The sequence below is a fragment of the Typopeltis vanoorti genome, chromosome 8 (assembly GCF_054136105.1).
Source record: "Typopeltis vanoorti isolate ZY-2024b chromosome 8, IOZ_Tvanoo_1.0, whole genome shotgun sequence".
In the NCBI taxonomy this organism is placed as follows: Eukaryota; Metazoa; Arthropoda; class Arachnida; order Uropygi; family Thelyphonidae; genus Typopeltis; species Typopeltis vanoorti.
In genome coordinates this window covers 37,117,471-37,142,663 of record NC_143556.1, presented here as the reverse complement: position 1 = coordinate 37,142,663, position 25,193 = coordinate 37,117,471, and the positions used below count along the sequence as shown (strand labels likewise).

At 35.6% G+C, this 25,193-nt stretch overlaps 1 protein-coding gene across 8 annotated transcripts in view; it reads left to right on the top strand.

The window, feature by feature from the left end:
- Positions 1–25,193, top strand: part of LOC150103932 (mitochondrial potassium channel ATP-binding subunit) — a 320,223-nt gene that overhangs the window by 90,618 nt on the left and 204,412 nt on the right. For all 8 annotated transcript variants that reach the window (XM_090396614.1, XM_090396615.1, XM_090396617.1 and 5 more), the window contains 3 exons: positions 3,634–3,709; positions 3,830–3,970; positions 21,486–21,571. In XM_090396614.1, the coding sequence (XP_090252740.1) occupies positions 3,634–3,709; positions 3,830–3,970; positions 21,486–21,571 (303 nt within the window). The remainder of the gene's footprint in view (positions 1–3,633; positions 3,710–3,829; positions 3,971–21,485; positions 21,572–25,193) is intronic.

Below are 25,193 nucleotides of genomic sequence, written 5' to 3'. Positions count from 1 at the left end.
CATTGTCCTCATGAAAGATAATTTTTGTCTTCTGCAAAATGGGTCTTTTCTCACAAATTTTTTCGTCTAGTCTGGTTAAAAGATTGGAATAATATTCCCTGGTTATTGTTTTACCCTTTTCAAGATAATTAATAAACAAAATGCCTTTAACATTCCAAAACACTGATGCCATGACCTTTCCTGCTGATGGAACTGACTTTGTCTTCTTTGGCGCTAAACAACCTACTTCTGTCCACTGTTTTGACTGCTGTTTGGATTCTGGTGTGTAATGGTGAATCCAAGTCTCGTCCATAGTAATAAATTGACTCACAAAATTGGTTATATTCTTGTTGAAACGCGCTCCAAACACTGTTCAGAGATTTTCATGCGAGTGCATTTGTGATCTGCTGTGACAAGCATGGCTGCACAAAGCTTAGATTTCATTTGCAATTCTTCATACAAAATATATCCTACACGTTCTTTTGAAATGCATATAGTCTCAGTAATTTCACACACTTCGACTTGCCGGTCATCCAAACCATATTGTGCACTCGATCAATGATTTCTGGCGTTGTTATACTTTTTTGGACATCCTTCATGTGGATCATCTTCAAGGCTAGTATGGCCATGTTTAAACTTGGCAGCCCATTTTTTAATTGTCAAAAACGAAGGAGAATAGTGCTCATAAACTTTTATGAACTTCCAATGAATTTCTTTTGGCATTAAACTTTCGTTTACAAAGAATTTTATAACTGCACGATACTCAATTTTATCTATTTCAAGGGATACAGACAACACTTTTGCTTCAGACAGCTGTATAAAACAAACTACTTGATAGAATGACTTGCAATTTCACGTGAATGTTTATGACAGATATACCAACTTTAAAAAAAAAAATCTTGCTGATAGTTTTGCCATCTATGGTCGAGGCCGAGAACTTTTCAGACCACCCTCAAATAAGCAAATTAGCTAAGAGAAAAGAGTAATCATAATGGGAGATTGTTATTATAAATGAGGTTTCAAATCTCTCTCCACGAAGTGATTATCAGTATGGTTGCCATCCATGGAAGGACTTCTGTGAGGAAAGTGTATATGTGGAACTACAAGGCTATTGATTATGAGAAGCTCAGGAGACTGCTTGCCTGTAGCATGGAATGAGGAGTTGGGTGAAAAGGAGACCAGTGCTGCTTGGGAGATATTCAAAAACTATCTAGTAAAATCAATGTCTAAATGTATTCCAAAGGTTAGAAGATTTAATAAGGTAGGTGTGAAATGGATGAATAAAGAAATTGAGCATGCAATATAGAGAAAAAAGGCATTATGGAGACAACATAAGAGGACTGGTCATAATCAATTTCATGAGGAATTCAAAGAACAGGCAAGGAGTGTGACTTGGTTAGTAAGTATAGCAAAAGTTCAGTATGAGCAGCAGTTAGCTAATGAAGCCAAAAAAACATCCCAGGGAGTTCTTTCTATATGTAGACAACAAAAGAAAGCATGATTATGGTAAAATGGCAGTGCTTGGAGTAAATGGTATAAGGACAACTGCTAAAGGATAGAGGATATCCACTGCTCTCAGACTCTCAACAGTGCTGAGAGTTTGAAAGCAGTGGATGATGAGGAGGAGAGACTGATTGTGAGTGAGGAAAAGTTATTAAGGATTTGGATTGTGAGTGCAGATGTGTAAATTAAGCAAAAAACTTGATATTAATAAGGCTGTGGGAGTTGATGATGATATATCACTGTGTATTTTGAAGAAATGTGCCAGGGAATTTTTTTCATCTGCCTTGGCATATTTGTTTAATATGAGTCATACATTGGATCAAGTTGCAGAGGAGTGGAAGGAAGGAAGGAAAGATTGTACCACTTCATGAAGGAAGTGATAGAACTGCAGCATTAAACTGTGCAGAGAGGCTGGTGAGAATCAGTATCCACAATTAGGTGGACAACAGGTGTTATCTTTAATGGACAGCATAAAATTTGCTAAAGGGAGATCATGTTTTAGTAATTTTATAACACTTTTAACAATAAGGTAACAGCAGCATGGGAGATGTATACACAGTAGTATATTTAGACTTTGTAAAGGCTTTTGATAGATTACTGCATGATAAGTTGATAGTCAAACTAGAGTGGGTGGGGTTAGATATTAGACTAGAGCATTGGATTGGATATTGGCTGTCTGATAGGCATCAACAAGTTGTGTATGTGGAAGCAATATCTCGTGGGAAGGGTCTGTTTAAGTGCCATTGCTCTTTAATCTGTAAGTTAATGCTATTGGGGAGATTTGAATGGGATATTCAGTTGTTTTTAGATGATGCAAAGTTGGTTGAGACAAACTGTGAGGAGTAGAGCAGATGTGTGGCCTTACAAGAAAACTTGAATAGACTGAGTTGAATGAGCATGGAATTGGGGATGCTGTTGTGAAATGTGAGGTTTTGATAATCGGAAAAACAAAGATGGGATGTAGAATTTACTCTTGGTGGGGATATATTGTTGCAGGTTTAGGAAATAATAAATCTTGGGGTGATGGTGGATAAGAATCTAAAATTTAGAGGACATATTGCACAAATTGTGAGGACAGCACGATGAATTCTGGCAATGATACGGAGGACACTGACTTGTAGAAGTAAGGAGATTCTAGTTCCATTGTGTAAGGCTCTGATTAGGCCACATATGGACTACTGTACACAGATTTGGTGACCTGGTTTTCAAAAGGATGAAGAGATGTTACAGATGGTTCACAGGTGATTGACCAGATTAGTTTCTGATCTCTGTAACGTTGAATATAAAGAAAGGTTGAGATGATGCAATTTGCACAGTCTAGTAGATAGAAGGAAGAGGTGTGATATGATAGAGATGTTCAAGGTTGGTAAGGGATGATTATAGGATTAACATTGAATAGGTTTTTCATAAAATGGTGAGAGATTGGGGGGGGGGGACCCTGGAAGCTATATAAGGAGGGTGTGAGCAAGGGTTGAGAAGTAGGTTTTTTGCATGACGAGTTGTGAATGATTGGAATGCAATGCCTGAGAGTGTGGTCTCTGCAGAGAATTTAAATGTGTTGAAGGCATGGTATGATGAGCTGTGTGTATAACAAAAATGATCTCCTAGATGAGTCTATGACTCCATGGGGTCTTGGGATAATAATAATAATGACTTCCAAATATCACATAAAATCATATCTGATATGTGAATATGAAGAAAGGTTGAGACGATACAATTTGCAGAGTTTAGCAGATAGGAGGAAGAGAGATGATATGATAGAGATGTTCAAGTTGATAAGGGATGGTTATAGGATTAATGTTTGAACAGGTTTTTTATACAATGGTGGGAAATTGGGAGTGAACAAGAGGTCATCTTTGGAATCTGTATAAAGAGGGTGTGACAATGTTTTTTTGCAAAGAGAGTAATAAATGATTGGAATACATTGACTGAGTGCATGGTGTCCACAGAGAATTTAAATGTGTTTAAGGCACTGTACAATGAGCTGTGTGTATGTGACAAAATATACCTCCTAAATGAGTCTGTGACTGACTCATTTAGGAGGTCCCTTTTAAGACTCTGTGGGGTCTTAGGATAATAATACAAACTTGTTTGATTTTTTTTTTTTATTCACTTCATTTATAGTTTTAAAAGTATGATTTTTAATTATAGGCTTACAAGTGATGTTCAGGAGTTCAAGAGTTCATTTAAACTTTGTATATCACAAGGATTAAGAAGCTTTACTCAGGTAAATTGAGAGAGAATCGAGACATTATCTTTTCATGCATTGAAAAAATAAAAACAAAATTCTTGAATTTTCAAAAATTATTTTTTAAATATTTACTTAGTGGATATTTTGAATTTACAGGTGACAGGTAGTCTCATTTCTCTCTATTTGATATCACCAAAAATGACTGTACTTATGATTATTGTCGTCCCTGCAGTTATTGGTGCAGGAAAGATGATTGGTTCGTTTCTTAGGAAACTATCAAAAGCAACACAATCACAGGTAAATATTTTTTAACTAATCAAAAAAAGTCGTTAACACAGATTATTCTTAAGATTGTTATAGAAGTGATAGTTAATTCATTGTATTATATATATATATATATATATATATATATATATATATATATATATATATATATATATATAAAAATGAATATATATATATATATATATATATATTAGAGTGACTAATTTATTTGTTTTTATTTAGTAGGCATATAATGAATAACAGCTTACTTTTGAATATGTTTTGATTCCTGTTGTATGAGGAATTTCTAATAATTTATTCATAGAAATAATTTCCATTCCAGTTTGGAGAGCTAAGGAAATTGAATTTCTTTTAACATTGCATTGTATCTATGGTACAATGCAATGTACCAAATGGTGAAGAATTTTCAATAGTTTGTTTTAATTAATTTATTATAACAGTTTTCTAATGTGAGACAGCAGTACTAACTGCGTGGATAGGTTTATGTGTTCATCACACATGTTAAATTGGATTTAAACATGTATTGATGCGAACACAGATTGATAAGAAAATAACTATTTATTAACTTAAAAGCTAATATTTCGCTGGTATTATATCCAGCATCTTCAGAGCACACAAACAAAGTTTGTTACAAATGCGAGACAACTACAATCCGGTGTAACAGTGGGGCTAGTATAAGTAATTGCAGCATGCAACACAAGACTAAAGTCCTAATAGACACCATCTAAGTTTAAAAAAAGAAAGTAGTCCAAAGTTTTAAAAAAATAATAGTCCAAATAGTAGTCTTTGAAAGTTTTGAAAAATAGTAGTCCAAAGATTTGAAAAAAAATAATAAATAAAATAAAAATAAATATTAATTTGGTCTTAGGATGACTGTCTCCCAAATCTTTAGTAGATTTATACAGCCATACTTGTTAAGATTTGGAGTATGTTTTAAGGCTTCTGTTGATTCCAGGAACAACCTCTCTAACTTGTAGAAGCTTCTGTGCAGTTCTTTTGTTTTTTTCCAATTGATCTTGTGTGCCGGGGTGTCCAAAGCATGGTCTGCCAGACCCAACTTGCCATAGTGAAAGTGCCAGATATATTTTTGTGTTCACTGAGGCGGATGTCCACAGTTCTTCCTGTCTATCTGTAGTAGGCTCGATAACATGAACACGGCACTTCATAGACTCCTGGATGTGATAAAGGAGTGAATCTGTCCTTAGATGAATAGATGAGAGTTGCCAATTTCACATAAGGTTTAAATACGGTACGCAGTTGATGTTTGTTAAGCACCCTAGATATCTTTTCAGATGTGCCTTTAATGTATGGGATGGTGATAGTTTTGTTGTAGTCTTCTGTGGTAGATAGTGGGGTGGGGGGGATTTCTGAGTAGCATTTAGTATTTTATCTATCTTATGGGGATTATAGCCATTGGTTAGGAAGGTGTGATGCAGGTGAGAAAGTTCAGCAGTGAGAACAATGTCATTGGAGCAGATTGCTCTAGCTCTATGGGTTAGTGTTTTTAAGATACCATATTGTCGAGAAGGGTGATGGTGTGATTGTTTGTGTAAATATCTCCCTGTATGTGTGGATTTTCTATAAACCGAAAATGATAAGGAACTTTCTGGAAGACGTGTGAACAGTGTGTCCAGGAAGGGCAGGCAGTCATTGGCTTCTAGTTCCATTGTAAAGTGAATTTTAAGGTGCTGGCTATTTAGATGCACTAAAAATGTATTCAATGTGTCTGGGCCATGTGGCCAAATAGCAAACACATCAGCAACATAGCATAGCCAAAGACTAGGTTTGAGAGTGGCTGTGTTGATAGCTAGCTTTCCCAGATGTTCTATGTAGAAGTTAGCTGGGGGGGGGAAGGGGGGGATTCCATAGCTGTCCCATCTAATTGTTTGTATATTTTCCCTTTCCATGTAAAATAACCTGCCTGTACTGTGAATTTAAATAGCTGAAATATATCAGGGTGAAATTGTGAATTAAGTAAGTCAAGTGTTTCAGTCAATGGTACATTAGTGAATAATGAGGTGATATCAAAACTCACCATTAGGTCTGAACTATTTAAGGTGTGGTTTTCTAAAATATTTTTAGGTGGGTAGAATTTTTAACAAAAGAGGGAGAATTGTTTGTGCAAGTGGCTAGTAGTTTGGCTAAATGTTTAGCTAGTTTATATGTAGGGCTGTTTATACTATCTACAATAGGGCATAAAGGTGTACCTTGTTTGTGAATTTTTGGAGCTCCATATATTCTGGGTGTTTTAACGTGAAAGGGTTTGAGTTTGTTGACTGTTTCTTTTGGCCCTCCCAGCCCTTCCATTGCTTAACCAACAAGACATAAGTACTAACTAGCAGATGTATTATTACAAGAGAGTAAGGTTAGGTTTCTCTTAATTAGTCAGCCTGGTTGGCTGAATGGATAGCAGTCCTACTCTTCCTACTCTTCAACCAGTAGCCCTATCCATGCTACTATCTTCATATCCATTCCCATTTGCTCCATCTTTTGTAATAGTTTTCCATGCAGTATTCTGTCAGATGCCTTTGTATAGTCAAGCAGTATCATGGTGTATCATTTCTCTTATCTAATTCTACTGTCACTCTATTATAAAATGTGAGTAAATTATTAAGGTATGATCTAATTTTTGCAAAGCGATGGAACCCACCATAAGGTATCATATACCTATCTATCTATCACCACTGGGTTTTATCTTTAACCAACTTTTCTAATACTTTAATCACCACACCACCACCACCACCACCACTCCTTAAATGTCAGTTGGTCTGTAATTGCTACTTCTGTCTTGGAGCCACTTTTATGTAATGGAATTGTCTTATCTTCTTTCCACTTTCTTGGAACCTTGCCAGAGTTACGACCTGGATTCAGGGCTGAATTAAGGCCAACTGATGACTAAGCACAGCCCATCAGTGGTGACCCCCTCCCCCAGCTCTTCCATTGCTTAACTGACAAGACATTTAGACTCAATAGGTGTTGAGGTGAAGTAAGAAATTGAAAATTCAGTTTTCTTCCAGGCCTGACCCCACAACTATATTAATTAAAATTGTATTTATTTTTATTTTATTTTATTGTTTATTTAACACTAAATAGTACTAAGCAATATAATATATGCAAATTATTTACTTATCAGAAAAAATGCAAAATTTCAACACTGTTTTATGCATTTCTTAATAAAATTGTTATAAGGTAAAAAATGCAAATACAAATATTTTTTGAAAATAATTTTTAATCACCCTTCCAAATATTATAAGACAAAATAAGATCTGATATTATCTCAACTCTAGGTCTATGTCTAAACTTTCAAATTTTAGTCACTCACCATACCAAAGAAAATCTTTTTTTTTTAACAGTTTATATTAAAGGACAGTTACAAAAAAATTCAACTAAAGTCAAGTGCAACAGTGAAAGAGTTGAGAGTTAAGGTCATGATAGCTAGGGGTAAAAACTCTGTGGTGTCCCCCTTCCCTTTGTGCCCTATGCATGTGGCTTAATGGATAATCCAGCACTGCTTAGATTGAACACCTTCATCAGAAGCGATGCCATTTTTCTTGCACATTCACATAGTACAGGGGCTAACATATCACTCAGTGCCACTGCTGTATTCACATTGATTTTTTTTTTTTTTTTAATATGCTGGGCACCTATTTATCTTTCTCAATTCTGATATTAGCAACTCAACTATTTCTTTTGCTTATGTCATCTTCCTGCCAATTAATCAATCAGCATTCATTAAAGTCATCCTTCCATAGCAATTTTTATTTACTTCATGCATAACGAAAAAACTCTTTTGGATTTTCTTTGACATGGGTAGCTAATTGTCTCTCATAATCTGATGTGACCGTTCTTACCATACTAGTCACTATCTTTCTTTCTTTCTTGCACTTTGTACTGCTCATGAGTATGCTGATCACTTGTTTGTTTATATATTACCTTAACAATGTTTTCTGTTTTGCAGGCTCTTGCTTTGTATCTCTATTTATCCACTTTACCTCCACTTGGTTTATCCAAGATAGAAGGAAAGAGAAGAAATGAGAAAAAATCAAGAAATCAGTACACTTGCAAGGGAAAGAGAAATGAGAGGAAGGCAGGTAATTGAAAGAATGGGAACAAAGAGTGAGGAATGTAGGTGACCAACGAATGACTGAATCTATAAGAGTCATACAGTATGAAGGTTCACCACTGCACATTCATCAACAGTCTTACTGACACTTATGTTTTCTTGCTCTTTGTCAACATTCTTCAATCGACTATCACGTTTTACCCACCACATACAACTGACACACTCAAAAACTTCTATGTGTGGGTGGTCTGAAAAGTTTTTGGCCTCGACCATAGATTGCAACACTATTGGCGAGATTTTTTTTTCTAAGTGTACATCTCTCATAAGCATCCGTGTGAAATTGAAAGTCATTCTATCAAGTAGTTTGTTTTATACAGCTGTCTGAAGCAAAAGTGTTGTCTGTATCCCTTGAAATGGATAAAATTGAGTATCGCGTGGTTATAAAATTCTTTGTAAAAGAAGGTTTAATGCCAAATATGCGCTCGCATGAAAATCTCTGAACAGTGCTTGAAACATTTTAACAAGAATAAAACTGATTTTGTGTATCGATTTATTACTATGGATGAGACTTGGATTCACCATAACCAGAATCCAAACAGCAGTCAAAACAGTGGACAGAAGCCAGTTGTTTGCCCCAAAGAAGACAAAGTCAGTTCCATCAGCAAGAAAGCTCATGGCATCAGTGTTTTGGGATGTTAAAGGCATTTTGTTTATTAATTATCGTGAAAAGGGTAAAACAATAACCAGGGAATATTATTTTGATCTTTTAACCAGACTAGGTGAAAAAAACTGTGAGAAAAAGACCGGGTTTGTAGAAGAAAAAAATCATCTTTCATGAGGACAATGCACCTGCCCATAAAGGTGTTTTGGCAATGGGAAAATTACAGGATCTGCACTATGAATTGTTGGACCATCCACCCTATTCCCCAGATTTGGCTCCCTCTGACTTCTATCTCTTCCCAAAACTAAAACTCTTCCTCGCTGGTCACCTTTTTTCTTTTAATGAAGAGGTGATTGCAGCTGTAGAGGGGTGTTTTGCAGATCTTACTGAGAACCACTACAGGGATGGCATAATGGCGCTGGGGCATCGCTGTATTAGTCTTAAGAGAGATTATGTTAAAAAATAAAAACAATTTTGAAATTATAAATTCATTTTTTCATTGTTAGGCTGAGAACTTTTCAGACCATCCTTGTATGTTTTCTCACCAGTCTCACTATCTTCCTACAAATCTTTGCCTTTCATAATGAATACACACACACACACACACACACACACACACTGCACCTAACAAAATCTCTTGTATTATTCTTCCCTAACAAAAATTTTCTCTCATCAGTCTCACTTTCTTCCCACAAATCTTTCGCCTTTCATAATGAATACCTTTCACACACACACTGCACCAAACAAAATCTATCATATTATTCTCCCTTAAAAAAGATGTCTTGGGCACCATGCCTACAATCAAACAGTTTATAAATTTTAAGTTGGTATTGCAACTTTTTAATAAAACAAGTTGTCTTTTCAGAACACTCTCAACAGTGAGTTGAGAGAGTCTCTTTCACACATCACCTAGCCAATTCAATTTACAGGGATGATCTCTTGATCTGCCTCTCTGTAACCAAGCACCAAAATATTTCCTTTGAATCAATCCTAGGGATGCTTAAAGGTCAAAGCTGTATAACTGAGAGGAGACCTCCACATAGCCTTTAAAGGAATGCGGAGAACCAACCAGGGCTTCTGACCTAATGTCCAATCCTCACCTTCTCGTGGTGCACCCTGTTGGGTATCTACTTGGATACTGAACGGACGAAGATGGGCTGGCAATTTGGAATTTAGCCAACCAAATTGTATTCTTATTGGTTAAACCAAAATATAGAATGATGGTACAACATGACAAAGTTTCATGCCAGATGGGGCGTCGACCGGTTAAACAAGGCCCCCGTTGTTTTCGTCAGGGAACCAGGGCGAACAGCGAAAAGTCAGCTACTGGAACAAATCTGAAAATAAACCCCAACTCAACATCACCAGAGTTAAAGATCGGTACTATCAACGTAAGAAGCCTGAATGGCAAAGAAATGGAGCTAGCTGAGGAATTAGATAAGTACCAGATCGACATAATAGGGGTGACTGAAACAAAAAAGACCAAAACTGGTGAGATTGTTCTGAGCAATAAATACAAAATGTTATATTCAGGCAATGACAATCAAGGAAAAGAAGGAGTAGCCATGGTATTCAACACAAAATACGAGGCTAATCTTCTTGAATGGCAGGCAGTCTCAAGTAGAGTAATGTGGGCAATTATGAGATTGGGGAACTGGACATTGAGACTTATTTGTGCCTATGTCCCACAGAAGGTTCTACTAAGGTAGAAGTAGAGGAATTTTTTGAGGCTTTAGAAAAAGCAACTGACACAATGATAAATGAAAAGTTGCTCCTTGTTGGGGATCTAAATAGCAGAGTAGGAAATGATTGTGAGACATACAAAAATATTTTGGGAAAATTTGGAGAAAATAGCAAAGCTAATAATAATGGCAAATATCTGTTGGATTTCTGCTCAGGACATGGACTGGTTATTACTAACACCATGTTCCAACATAAAAATGTGCACAAATTCACATGGAGAGAAGAGGCTAGGAATAAGAAAAATCTCTTTGACTATGTTATTGTTGATAGTGATGTTTTCTCCCTGGTGCAGGACACCAGAGTGTACAGAGGATTTGAAATTGGAAGTGATCACTCTTTAGTCTTGAGCAGGATAAAATTGAATTTCATATTGAAAAGAATAACATGTAAGAAAGTTTTAAAGCGAATAAAAGTTGAGCAGCTCTCAGATGTGAACTGTAGACTAAAATACACAAAGATTATTGAAGAAAAAATGAAAGAGTTTGAGAACAGGAATCAAACCTTGGAGATTCAGTGGCAAACTCTGAAGAAAACATTGATTGATTCTGCCAGAGAGGCATGTGATGAGGTTGTGTGCAAGGATAAAAAAATCAGAACTCCCTGGTGGACACAGGAAGTTAAAGAGGCAGTGAAGGAAAAGAAGAAAGCATACCAAAAATTCCTGTCAAATAAGTCTGCTTGTGCTCTTAGAGAATATAGAGACAAATGCAAGAATGCTAAACACTGTGTAAAACTAGCTAAACAAAAGTCATGGGAGTACTTTGGCAAGAAAATAGAAAATAAATCTCAAGAAGGTGGCAAAATATTCTGGAGGTTGTTGAAGAAGCTTAAGAATGGAGGAAAGAGTGCTGTAAAAGGAGTTAGAAATGATAAAGGTGACATGAAAATAGGAGAAAAAGATATCCTTGAAGTATGGAGTAATTACTTTGAAAAACTGCTAAATGAAACAAGCAGTGATGACAGCACAGTGGTAAAAAACACTGACCAGGCATGCAGTCAGGAATACATATCCATACTTGAAGTAGAAAAAGCCATCAAAGGTGTGAAATGTGTAAAGGCAGCAGGAGTAGATGATATTCGACCAGAAATGCTGAAGTATGGTGGTATAAGAGTCTTACAGTGGCTGCACTGCATAGTTCAGAAAGCCTGGACAGAGGGACGAATTCCCGATGATTGGAGTAGAGCTCTCATAGTACCCATATATAAAAAGGGAAATAAAACTGAATGTGAGAATTATGTGGGTATTCCCCTACTGAGTGTTCCTGGCAAGATCTATGTAAGTATACTTGAGAAACGGTTGAGAAGAATTGTGGAAGAAAAGCTTGGTGAAGAACAAGCTGGATTCAGGCCAAATAGAGGCTATCATCATCAGATCTTCACTTTACGACAAATAGTCGAGAAAGCATGGGAACATAACAAAGATCTGTATTTAAGTTTTGTTGATCTGGAAAAGGCATATGACAAGGTGCCAAGAGAGAAGCTATTCAATACGCTGCAGCTATATGGTGTGAATGGGGCATTATATCAAGCAATACTTAGTCTTTATTTGAGTTGTAAGTCAGCAGTTTTCTAACTGCTTTGAAAGAAGTACAGGAAGATGGTTTAATGTTAAATCTGGTGTGAGACAAGGATGTACATTATCCCCTCTGTTATTCATTATCTATATCGATCACATTATGAAGGAACACAAATACAAGAGGTACGACTTTCTTTAGGCACGACTTTTTTTTATTATTATTATTACTATTATTACGGGCAACCGGAGTTGCCCGTAATAATAGTAATAATAATAATAAAAAAAAGTGGTATTAAACATGATATCAAAATTGGAGATGTTAATGTCAGCTCTTTGCTTTATGCAGATGATGTTATACTTCTAAATAAATCTGCTACAAGTCTGCAAGATTCTCTGACTAAATTGAATAGCTGTTGTAATAGATATGGTATGAAGGTCAGCAATAAAAAGACAAAGACAATGAAAATAGGCAGAATCATTGGAAATGTCAACTGTGTTGTGAATGGAGAACCTGTGGAACAAGTAAAACATTTCAGCTATTTAGGCACGATTTTTACTGAAGATGGTAAATTAATTATAGAAATAGACAACAGAATCAGCAAAGCTGGTATGGTGGGAAGTCAATTGAATTAATTCATATGGAATAAGAGAGAAATTAGTCGGAACACTAAATTAGCTGTATACAAGACAGTGTTCAAACCAGTTTTAACTTATGGATCTGAGAGCTGGGTCAGAAGTAAAACACTTGACCAAAGACTAGAGACCACAGATATGAGAGTCCTGAGAAAGATTATAGGTGTGAACAGATGGCATCAATGGCAATATCATATTAAAAACGAGGATATTAGGAAAGAACTTGACATTGTCAGCATCCAGGAATGCGTTAGCAGAGCTAATCTCAGGTGGTATGGTCACTTAAACAGAATGGGCGAGGAAAGATTAGCAAAACAAGTGTTCTCTGCCAGGTTGTCAGCAAAATGTCCCAGAGGAAGACCAAGATATAATTGGTTTGATACAGTACAAAGTGCTTTAGACGATAGAAATATAAGCTCTGATAATGTTTGATTGATGCAGGGGAAATGTTTCAGCTGTGTGATAGTGATGGAAGAACAAGAGGTCATCTCTGGAAATTAAAGAAGAGTGTGGTTAGCAAAGGTGTCAGAGCAAGGTTTTTTGCCTGGAGGGTGGTGAATGAGTGGAATTCATTGCCTGACTTAGTCGTGAGCTCTTCGTCTGTAAATGAATTCAAGAAGAGATATGACAGATATTGTTTTGCTAGTTTGGGTCTCCCACGATGAGTCTACTGACTCCATGGAGATACCCGTAATAATAATAATAATAATAATAATGTTGGAGTCTTGACAAGTAACAGACTGATTTGGAGGAAAATTGTAGATAGGAAATTAATAATGATGTAATTTTTTTCATGTAGTACTATCATATCCTGTACACCCATTGAGGGTACATGGCAGGAATTTGATGATGATGATGATGAATCAATCCTATAGAAAACACTTTTAAGAATGAAATGTTTCTGTCATATTCTCTCTTTTCTGCTTATCAACCAAATTTTGCAACCCATAAATTCTGTCTGTTGTCATAGGAGGCATTGGAAGCATTCCACTGACTCTCACGATATTTGTCACTTACTTCCGCATCCTCTCCAGTACTTCCTCATTCTCGAGAAACATTAATCCAAATATGACCATATCAAAGTCTTGTAAAGTGGAATAATATTAGTGTGGTCTTCAGTAACCAAGTAATCCTGTGAGTTATCTTAAGCCCTTTGCTGTATGTCCCCTGATCTTCAACTCACTATTCAACACCCCGAATCTCCAGCTTTGTCAGGTTCGTGGAATACAGTTGCATCAGTGTGGTACACAACTTGTAACTTTTCATTCCAAAATGCATAACTTTACACTTTAAACCATGTTGAACTGATATGCATTATCTTTTCCCATACTGTTGGCCTATTTAAATCATCCTGCAAGTTATACTTTAAGCTATATTGAACTGATACTCATAATCTTTTTCCTATACTGTTTAGCTATTTAAATCATCCTGCAAGTTCCTTATATTGTCTTGAGTAATTGTTATGGTATAAAATTTTGGTATACTATTATGGTATACAATTTTGTGTCATTAGCAAAAAACGGAATATTTTCCTTCAAATTGTTTCCTGTAATAAAACTGCCTACCACTGATGATATATAACAAAATAAGAATATATGAAAAAATTATAAATATAAGTAGAAAATGAAATCTGGAAGCATAAAAAAAAATAAATAGGGAAAAATAATTACCAATCAATAAAAATTTAGCCAAGATGATAAAAAAACATGTAAACAGCTTTAAGGAAGAAAAATAGAGGATGGTATTAAATACAAATGGAGAAGAGCAAAATCAGAAAGTGAACAACAAAAATTAAAAGAGAAGGCCAGAACAAACTAATTGTAGAATTATATGTTTACTATTACGTGAAGATTTTTTGTAGAGTCTAAAGGCAACTTTTAAGTTATATTCTTGATGATAAAGGCTGGTATCTGCATGCCAGCACCCATCACCACCACCATGCAGCACAAAAACAGGGTATCATTAAAACATTAAAAGAGAGAGCCAAAAAATTCTGCCCACCTAAAAAGTATTTTAGGTGGGTAGAATTTTTAACAAAAGAGGGAGAATTGTTTATGCAAGTGACTAATAGTTTGGCTAAATGTTTAGCTAGTTTATATGTAGGGCTGTTTATACTATCTACAATAGGGTGTAAAGAAACGAGGAAATTATATTAAAGACATTCTTTAAAAATATGATTACCTCAAAACTCTTAATCACAGGCTGAAGACAACAGCCAGACAACTACATAGATTCAGTTTCCTTACCTTATATCAAGAATGTTACAGACAGATCAGCAAAAGTCTTACAAGAACATAATTTAAAAATTTGTATAGATCTCTACAAAAAATCTCCACCATGTTACGATCACCAAAACAACCACATCAACCTATGAAGACACCAAGAGTTTATAAAATCTATTGCAGTTGTGGTCTTTCTCATGTTGGACAGACAGAATGTTCTGTAGAAATCCATCAGAAAGAACATGTCAGAGATGTGGAGGGGAAAATAATCATATAAATCTGGATTGGCCTTTCACATTACCAGTGAAAACCATCAAGTTAATTGGCATATTGCAAAAATACCATACATAGAATTTAATACTTATGTATACACAGATTTAAAGGGGCCAGTGAGATGATCCAATGTCTGACCCAATGTTATAAAAACCAAGGCCTGATATTAAATCAACTCAGGGCAGCATTCATGAGAAATCTATATATTAATGAATTAAGTTATGAGACAAAATAGGTTATATCCTCTAACAATGATGCATATTCATGATATCTTGTTCCTATATTCAATTATTGTATACAATGTTGTACACTATATTTAGTATCTGTTGCATGTTGAATGAATTTTAAAAAAATGATGGTTGTTTATTTAGAAATCTCCATGTTAATACCTCTTGTATTTGTGTTTATTGTATCAATTTGATGAAGTTCATAGTAGTGTTGTATGCAACTAGTCATTCATTTATTAAATTGTTTTTACTTTTTTATGTGTTTTTACCAGTATTAATTTATTAATATGTGTAGCTTATCGTTGAGATATTTTTCACATCAGAATGGTTAATTTGATGAAATTATTCATATATAATGATGCCGTTTCATTTTCACAATGTTGGTGCACTCTAGAGATCATATTATTTTGCCTGCTTTTTTTTTTTCTGGTCATGAAACTAATTTGATTGCAACGAAAAACTGACATACTTAGTAAGTTTAATAGCAATTCTGAATAACAATTTTATTAACTTGTTATTTAGAATTGCTTTTATAATTATGAAATGATAATTATCATTATCATTTCAAAACATTTTACCGATGAAAATAACATTTCCATAATACAATTGGAAGAACAACAGGACATTGTGCCCTTTGATTGGAAAAGATCAGAGTTTGATTTTTATCATGACAAGAAGAAACTTTATGTGGGTTTTTTTCAACTGAGGGTGAGTTAGCATCTCATATGGAGGTAGCAAGGTTTTTGCTCCTGGAAACTCAGGATCTTGTTTAGGACACAAACAATTATAAGGGATTTTTGACTAACGGTGAGTTAACCAATGTCATATGTAGCTAGTAGGATTTTCTTCCCAGGTTTTTCATCCTGCATACAGACATATCAGCCAAGAGAACGTATGCAGTATAGAGACAAAAAATGCAAAGGTTGTTGTTGTTGGTGGTGGTGGTGAGCAGTAGATGACGTATGTTGATGGTAGTAGTGTTGTTGTGTGTAGTTGGAGGATTTAGTAGTGGAGACAGTGAGGTGTGGGTAGGTGGAGGATTAAGTAGGAGTAGTGTTGTTGTTGTGGATTTAGTAGTGAAGATGATGAGTTGTGAGTAGATGGGGATTTAAGTAGGAGTGAACAGTGAGATGTGTGTGTAGTGTTGCAGAGTGCCTTCCCACAGTGTGTCCTTGGAAGTGTCATGTAATAATAGTAGTAATAGTTAAACAGTCCATCTGGAATGAAAGGTTGTTCATCAGTGTCAGTCTTCAATCTAGGAATGAAAATATATGAGGAGAGAAAAATATCACTCAGTCTTGATGCTGAAAATTACTTCCATCATATTTGTAAGAACTATCATAACATCTTGATAAGTTATGGTTTTCAAACCGCTTTGCATCTATCTACTGATCAAAAGGACAATGCAACATTTGCCCCTTTCATTGAAAAAGTCATGTTTCAAATCTTGTTTAGGACATTAGTTAGCCAATGTCATATGTAGCTAATAGGATTTTCCTCCTTGAAACCTGGATTTTTCATCCTGAAAAACATACAAAATGGCTGGAGAACAAAAATAATTAATACATATAATATATTCACTTCATAGTCAATGTTTCTTTAGTTGCTTCCACTTTAATTCTAGTCAAATCAAAAAATCTAATGCTAGATCTCTCTCTCTCTCTTTTTTTAACTTCATCATCATTATGAGCCGTGGGCTCACTGCCCGTTGGTGTCTGATGCCCCCTTCACTATCTTTTTCCACCTTTCTTTGTCCAGTATACAATGTCGCAGTTTCTGTACAAACATTCCACACCAGTCCTTTATGTTGTCTATCCATTCTCTGTATGTGGTCTACCTCTTCTGTTTACATCGTCAGTAATACCAACCATGAATGTCTTTATCTTCCGGTTCTCGCTCATTCTGCAGATGTGTCCAAGTAATTGCAGCTTCCGTTTTTATAATCTTCTACATTAGATTCTCCTTTGGTTGCATCTTCTGATAGAGCTCTTCATTTGTGACTTTCTGTACCCATCCTATTCTTAGAATCTTCCTGTAACAAGTTCTTTCAAATGCCAAAATTCTTTTTCTGATTCCTTATTTATTACCCATGTTTCAGATCTATACAGTATACCGCTAAAGATGCATGTTTCCAGTACTCTTAGTTTTGTTTGCAGGCTGATCACTTTACTTTTTCAGATGTTATTCATGGCCTTCAGATTTGTTCTTCCCTTTGCAATCCTGATCTTTATTTCTTTTTTACAGTCCAAATCATATGTCATTTTATTTCCTAAATATGTGAATTGTTCTACATTTTCTATATCAATTCCATCCACTTATATCTTTTGTTTCATGTTCTTCTCAGCAAATACCATTGTGTTTGTTTTTTCCAAGTTCATAACAAGTCCAAATCTTTTCCTTTCCTCATTTAACAGTTTCAATGTTTTTGTAGTTTTCTTTTGCCTTCTTCAATAATAAGAATGTCATCTGCAAATCTCAGATTGTCAATTCTCATCCCATGTACTGATATTCCTTTTGCATCTTCCTTCATTTTATCCATTGCTCTTTTTGTGCAATGAAAATGCTTGGTGATATTGGGTCCCCCTGTCTAGTACCTCTGCTTATTTTAAACCATTTCCCCAAATCATCACGTATTCTAACTGCTGCCACTGCATTCTTATAAACATCTTTTAATATAGCTATTAGTTTTCTGTCAATTCCATATGATTCTAGCACTGCTAATATCACTTTCTGGCTGATACTGTCAAATGACTTCTGTAAATCAACAAAGCAAGCATATATGTTTTTGTTTTTTCTCCTAACTTTCTCTGCTATTAACCACATTGTCAAAATCTGTTGAATTGTAGTGCATGGGTGTTTTGTTCGCTCTAGTCATCCTGCTAACCTTGATGGGAGGTAGGTCCTGGAGGATCTTTCCTAAATCCTGCTTGCTTGTCTGCAAGGTATGCTTCCAATTATGTCCTCAATCTTTCTGTCAATATCATCATATTTACAAGTCATCTTACCAAGATGACTGGTAAAGGCAATTGTTCTATAATTTGTACATTCTAGCTTATTTTCTTTCTTGTATGATGTCGCTAATATCGATTTCATCCACTCCTCTGGCATTTTCCCTTCTTTCCATACCATATTACATAGTTGGTGCATTTCTGTAACCATACTTTTGCCACCATATTTAATCATTTCTCCATTGATGTTATCATTACCAGGACTCTTGTTGTGCTTTAGCCATCCTATTACTTTTTCTACCTCTCCTCTTAAAATGTTTACCTACTGGTGATATCTGCTTCAATTCTTCAGTCACTTTCCTAATGCTATCTAAATCTAGTTTTTCTTCATATAACTTACTACAGTATCTTGTCCACCGCTGTACAATTTTATCTTTATTTTCATCAATACTTTGCCTTTTTCATCTTTATTTGTGGTCTGTTTTGGTTGCCACTTTCTATTAATAGTTCTAATCATTTTGTACCCCTCCCTAGCTTTATGCTCTTGATAGCACTGTTCTATATTATTGCATTGAGCTTCTGACCATTTCATATTTTCCATTCTGACTGCTTTTCACCTCATTACACTTTCTTCTATATTGCTCCCCTGTCCCCTGTTTGTTCTGATGTATCCCTTCTTATCTTCAACATTCTTTTCTCCTGTACTAACTTCAGTGGTTCTTGTCTAATCCACTTCTTCTTGATCTCTTCTTCTGGTACTGTTTCTTCAACTGCGTCTTCTATTGCCTTCATTACTCCTTTCACTCTTAGGTTCGAATTTTTTTCTTTGTCCATACTTTTAAGTTTCTCTTCTAACACTGTTCTGTACCATCTTCCTATTTCTGCTTCACTTTTTCTTGCTGTATCTCTTTATATTTTCTTTTTAATTTCAACTTGATGTTTGCGATCACTAAACTATGATCCAGGTCTCTATCTGCTCCTTGAAAAGTTTGACATTGCTGTACTAATGTTATCCATCTTCTTTTAATTGTAAATTTAATTCATTCAGTTTAATTTAATTTTAGTTTAGATTTTTAGTTTTGGTTTTTAAAATTAAGTCAATTTAATTCATTACAAGCTAAAAATACATTTTATGAAGCTCAATTTACAATAAATCTATTTTTGTTTTTTGGCCTATGTTTGTGAACATAGCAAAAATGCTTTGTGGACAGTAATTAACAAATGAGCCCAAAAGAAATCCCAGTGAGTTTTTTTGATATTTGGCTAGGAGAAGAAAGAATGATTATGGAAGGAAGACGTTGATTACTGGTAGTGGTGGAATGATAACCACCGAGGAGGATCTCTACTATATCCTCCTCGGTGATGAGGAGGATATAGTAGAGAATTCCTTTAATGAGCAATTCATTAAAGGAATTCCATCCTTATGCATATAACATAATACAGAACTTGAGAGCAGTGGTTAGAGAGGAGGACCCACTGATGGTGAGTGAGCAGAAGGTATATGAGGAATTGAGTAAACTTGATATCAATAAGGCCATAGGACTTAATGGTATGTCACCATTAAGTCCTATGGCCTTGAGGGGAATGTTCAAAGGAGTTGACAACAGCTTTAACTTACCTCTTTAACATGAGTTTTAGATTGTCCCAAGTTCTAAAGGAGTGGTAAAAAGCCAAAATTATTCCACTTCATGAAGGGGATGATTAGATTAAAGCTTCGAATTGTCTTGGGGTGTGGTCAAGGTGTTAGAGAGGCTAGTGAGTACCAGGATATTCAGAACTGGGTTGACAGCAGCAGAATTCTCTTTGATGGACAACATGAGTTTGCTAAAGGAAGATCATGTTTTTGTAATCTGGTTACTTATTTATTTCATATGGGGTCTCCCACTTTCCTCTTCTGTTTCCCTTAGGTTGAGTTGAGCCCTCCTAAAGAGGGATTAAGTATGTATATAGTATGATTGTAGATCTGTGTGTGTTCATGGGGGCTGGTTTGCCTGTTCTGAGAGACAAAAAAACGGAGTTCCCAGGTGAACCCCCCCCCCCAACCTCCATATTAGACCGGCTAACTCACCTTTAGTCGAAAGAGACCACATAAAGGTTCCTCATGTCATGGATGCAAATCAAACTCGGATCTTTCCGATCAAAAGGGCTTCGTCTATACCAACTGAGCTGTGGAGACTCGGTATCATCTTACTTATTATAATAAGGTGACAAACACATACGACAAGGGGGATGCATGCACAGTAGTATATTTAGATTTTGCAAATGCTTTTGATAGATTGCCAATGATGAGCTGGTAATTAACTTAAAACAGATTGGGTTGGATGTTAGCTTACCTGGTTGTGTATTGGGTAGCAATATTCCAGAAGAGGAAAGTCACTAGTGGTGTGCTGCAGGGGTCTATTTTGGAGTCATTGTTGTTTAATTTGTATGTATGACATTGGGAAGGGCTTGAATGGTGATATGCAGTTGTTTGCAGATGATGCAAAGTTGGGGAGAGCTACAAGGAGTAGAATGAATGTTAAAGTCTTGCAAGAGGACTTGAGTAGATTAGGTTAATGGGAAAGTGTATGGGTATGCCAGTTCCATGTAGCAAAGTGTTAGCAATCTTATACTCTGTAAAAATGGGATGCAGAGTATAAGATTGGTGGGGATATCTTAGAGGAGATGAACGATCTGGGGGTGATAGTGAATAGGAATCTGGACTTTCAGGGACATTTTGCTAAAATTGTGAGGACAGCACAGCAGATTATGGCAGTGATGCAGAGAACACTGACCTGTATAAGTAGAAGTACAACCAGTTCTTCCAGTTCTCTCCATATTAATGGGGGGAGGGGGGGGGGGAGGTTTGTTGTGTGGTGAGTGATGGTGATTTGAATGCATTGTCTAAAAGTGTGGTGAGTGCAGAGACAGTGAATGCATTTAAGGCAAAGCATGATGAATTATGGGTGATGAGAGTGGGACCTCCTGTGATGAGTCTCCTTGAGTCTATGGAGGATTGTGAATTTCAGTAAAACCATCCAGTAAGATTTCATGAATAACTTATATCCATGTTGGCAAAATGCATCTAATAGGTGCTACACCTTTTTTGAAATGTATCTGAAAGAAATATGACAGAGAATTAAACTATAACTGGCTAGATTTTGGCAATTGTTTTTAAGAAATAGCATATTCTAGCATGATATATGTTACTATAAAAGTTGATAAATGTTTGTCATAAAATATTTTTATAATGTACTTTTAGATTGCTAGAGCATCAGCAGTAGCAGATGAAGCAATTGGAAATATCCGGACAGTGAAGGCTTTTGCAATGGAAATGAAGGAAGAGGAGTAAGGCTTTGATTTATTATTATTAGTATTATTATTATTAATATCTGACCTACATGGAGTCAAAAGGACTCATTGTGGGAGATCCATACTCTCTCATGCCAACCCATTCACAGTTTCCACACTAACCACTTTGCCAGGTAGTGCATTCCACTCAATTACTCTCCATACAAAGAATCTGCTTCCCACTCCTGTGCTTATACCCTCCTTATACTGCTTCCATAGATGGTTTCTTGTTCTACCCTTGTCTTTCTCTACTGTGCAAAAATCTCCTATACATTAATCTGGTAAAACCACTCACCAACTTGCATGTCTCAGTCATATCCCTTCTTCTATTCACAAGTCTCTCTCTCCAAGTTGTATTTCCCCCAGTCTTTCCTTGTATATGACATTCCATAGGCCTGCCACTGAATTAGTAAACCTCTGATCCTCTCTAATGCTTCTCATCCACTTGAAAACCAGGTGATTAAATCTGCACACAGTAGTATATGTGGCCTGATTAAAGCCTTATACAAGGAAACCATAACCTCTCTGCTGCTTCATGTCATTGTCCTCCTCGTTATTGCCATAATCTATTGAATGTTCTTACAATTTTAGTTAACTTCAGGTCTCTTTCCACCATCTCTCACAGATCTGTCATCTCTTCCACCTCCTTCAAAATTTCTTCATTAATTATATACTCTGTATTCTAACTATGCCTGCCAAATTTCAAGACCTTGCACTTTGCAACATTAAGCTGATAGCTCCACTCACTTGCCCACTTGCATAGTGTATTGAGATACTCCTGCAAAGCCTTAACATCTGTTCTGCTTCTCATAGTTCTTCCCAAAGTTGGGAAGGACTATGAGATGCAGCTGCACATCTCCAGTTAAACTGCTCCCATTGCCATTAATATACAAGTTAAACAATAATGCTTCCAAAACAGATCTTTGCAGATTTGCCTTTCTGGCCTGTTCATTGTACTCTTCACACAACTGATTATTACCAATGTTCATCTTGGGTTGCATTCATAGTGCCTTCTTCTTCTTCCAGATTTCACACTTAATCTCTTCATTCATCCATTTTACTCCGACCTTATTTAACCTTTTCACCTTTGGGATACGCTCAGACATTGCTACTGTTAAATAGCTCTTGATCATTGCAGAAGCAGCATTTGTCTCCTTTCTAGTTTTGTCTTCTTTCCATGCTATCACTCCCAGTTGTCTCTTAAGCTTTTCAAAATCACCAGCCTTGTAGTTCCACATGTATCCCTTCTTCATAGACGTTCTGATGTGACTTGTGTGCCCTCTGTTACATATTGCCTATGATTGTTGGCCCTTAAAAACTAAAGAAATTCATTTCAATTTCTCCTTATTCCTTGATGCTATATTTTCATCCCAATCAATATTAGTTAGCAAATCAATTTTATTTATCCATTTGAGAAGTATGAATAGCTCTAAATAGGTTTATCAGGTGGGGGGAAAAATACATCAAGCTACTGTCCTATTTTAAATAACCAGAGAACAAATTCTAATTAATTTTTATTGATATAGCATTATTGGTGGCATAATCAATACTTAAAATAAGAGTGGCAATTTGTTATAAAAAAATTAAGACTAATTGTTCTTTAAGAGACACTTCCCCTATAAGGTTTCTTCAGTTCACACGAAAGCACAAAGAAATGCAGAAGAAGTCAGGTGAAAGAATTAATTGTCTTTGTTGGCACTAATGATCTGAGAGGTGAGACGTATTCTATGCAGGAGGATGTAAAGGAATTATTAGACAAAGCAAAAATGAAATACAAGAAGGTGAAGATTGTAAGTCTACTGCCACATTATGATATAGGCAAACTGAAGAGGTGGGTGTTGGTAGCAAATGAATCAGTACATAGGTTGTGTGCAGAAGGAATCGTGTAGGATCTGTGTTTGATGGAAAGAAGATTTGCATAATGCTGGTGGACTAAATCTAAATGGTTTTAGTGTTAGGTGTCTAGAGAGAGCTTTCTTCACCGAGCATGCTGGAACACAAAGTCAGGAAAACTTAAGTAATTATGGTGGAAGCAGTTGAGTAGTGTGAAGGCACCAGTGAGGCAAGTATATGTGAGAATGACATATACCTGCCATTAGAATATTATTATTATTGGCCATTATTAGAATAATATTATTAATCTCTTAGATAATGAGAGGCAATCATTCCGATCCAAATTTGAATTGGAATGTAAGTAAGTAAGTAAGATTTAAGAATTTTCTTAAAAAATCAATCTAACAAATAAACTTAGGTGTTCACAGTTATTCATTACTTATTTTTAACGGTATTAATGACACCAAACATTTTTATCAAAAGATGTTTTATTAACTCCTTATATTTCACTGAATTTCAAATCAGCATCATCAGAGCACAACACAGCTAGTATACACGACAGTGAATAATTGAAACAATAATTGTAATGGACAAAAGATCTAAAGTCCTATTTTGGCACCCTCTAATGTTGTAAAAAAAAAAAAAAAAAGCAGTTAATAAAATATCTTTTGATAAAATTGTTTGGTGGTGTTAATATCATTAAAAATAAGTAATGAATTTTTAAATTAATGTTCAGATTTATAGTGATAATGGAAATCTGAAAAATCCTGCCTTGCACAGCATGAAATATATATAAATCACAACAACCTAGTCTGAAACATTCTTACTCCATCTTTATTACTATAATTTGAACATTTATTTAAAGAAAGCGCTGAATCCTTACTTCACTGTTTGAACTTGAATCGGAACAACTGCCTCTCACTAAGATTTGGGAGAGTCGTATTGTAATCACATGTCATTAAAGTTTATTAAAAATTAATAACAGTTTTTAATTAATACAGTTAATTCAAAACTAATAATATGGTGTTTCCTCAATTATAGCTTTGTGTTGTTTTATGTATGGCATAAAAAATATCTCTCAAATCAATCCATTGTTTGCATTCTACCTTGCAATTAACTAGCATTGCCACTGATGATGGCCTGTAATTTTCATGTTGAAATATATAGCTTTTAAATAAATATTATTCACTTATTTTCTCATCTTTTAATGTGAATTTATGATATTGAGACTAAGATCCTGGAGTATTTGCTACCGTAATACTTTTTAATGGGTGCACTACATACTATCCATATCTTGAGATTTTTAGGCCATTGTTGTCAGCCTGGTTGGCTGAGTGGTTAGCATATCTGCTCTCCAGCCAACAGGCTGCGGGTTCAAATCACACTGTGGACATGGATGTTTGTGATTGTCTGTGAAAATACTAGTGGTGGTGGGCTGTAGATGATGCAGTTCGCTGTAGTTGGTGGATTGAGTAGTGGAGTCGGAGAGTTGTAGGTGTCTTCCCTTAATGAATCTTTGGACTATTTGGAGGTGTCACGTAATAATGATAAGAAGAAAAAATTAAGATGGTTGATTAGAATTTCACAAGCTTCTTGAAATTTGCTCTGATACCAGTTTTTTTTTTTTTTGGGGGGGGGTTGTAAGGAACAGGTGCCTTTCCAGTAATTCTGTATAGATCAGTGGTTCTCAACCTTTGTAGTGGTTCTCAACCTTTGTGAGACCATGGCCCAGTAAATTATTTTTTTATAAGATGAGGGCATGGTCCCAACAAATTTACTCGTAAAT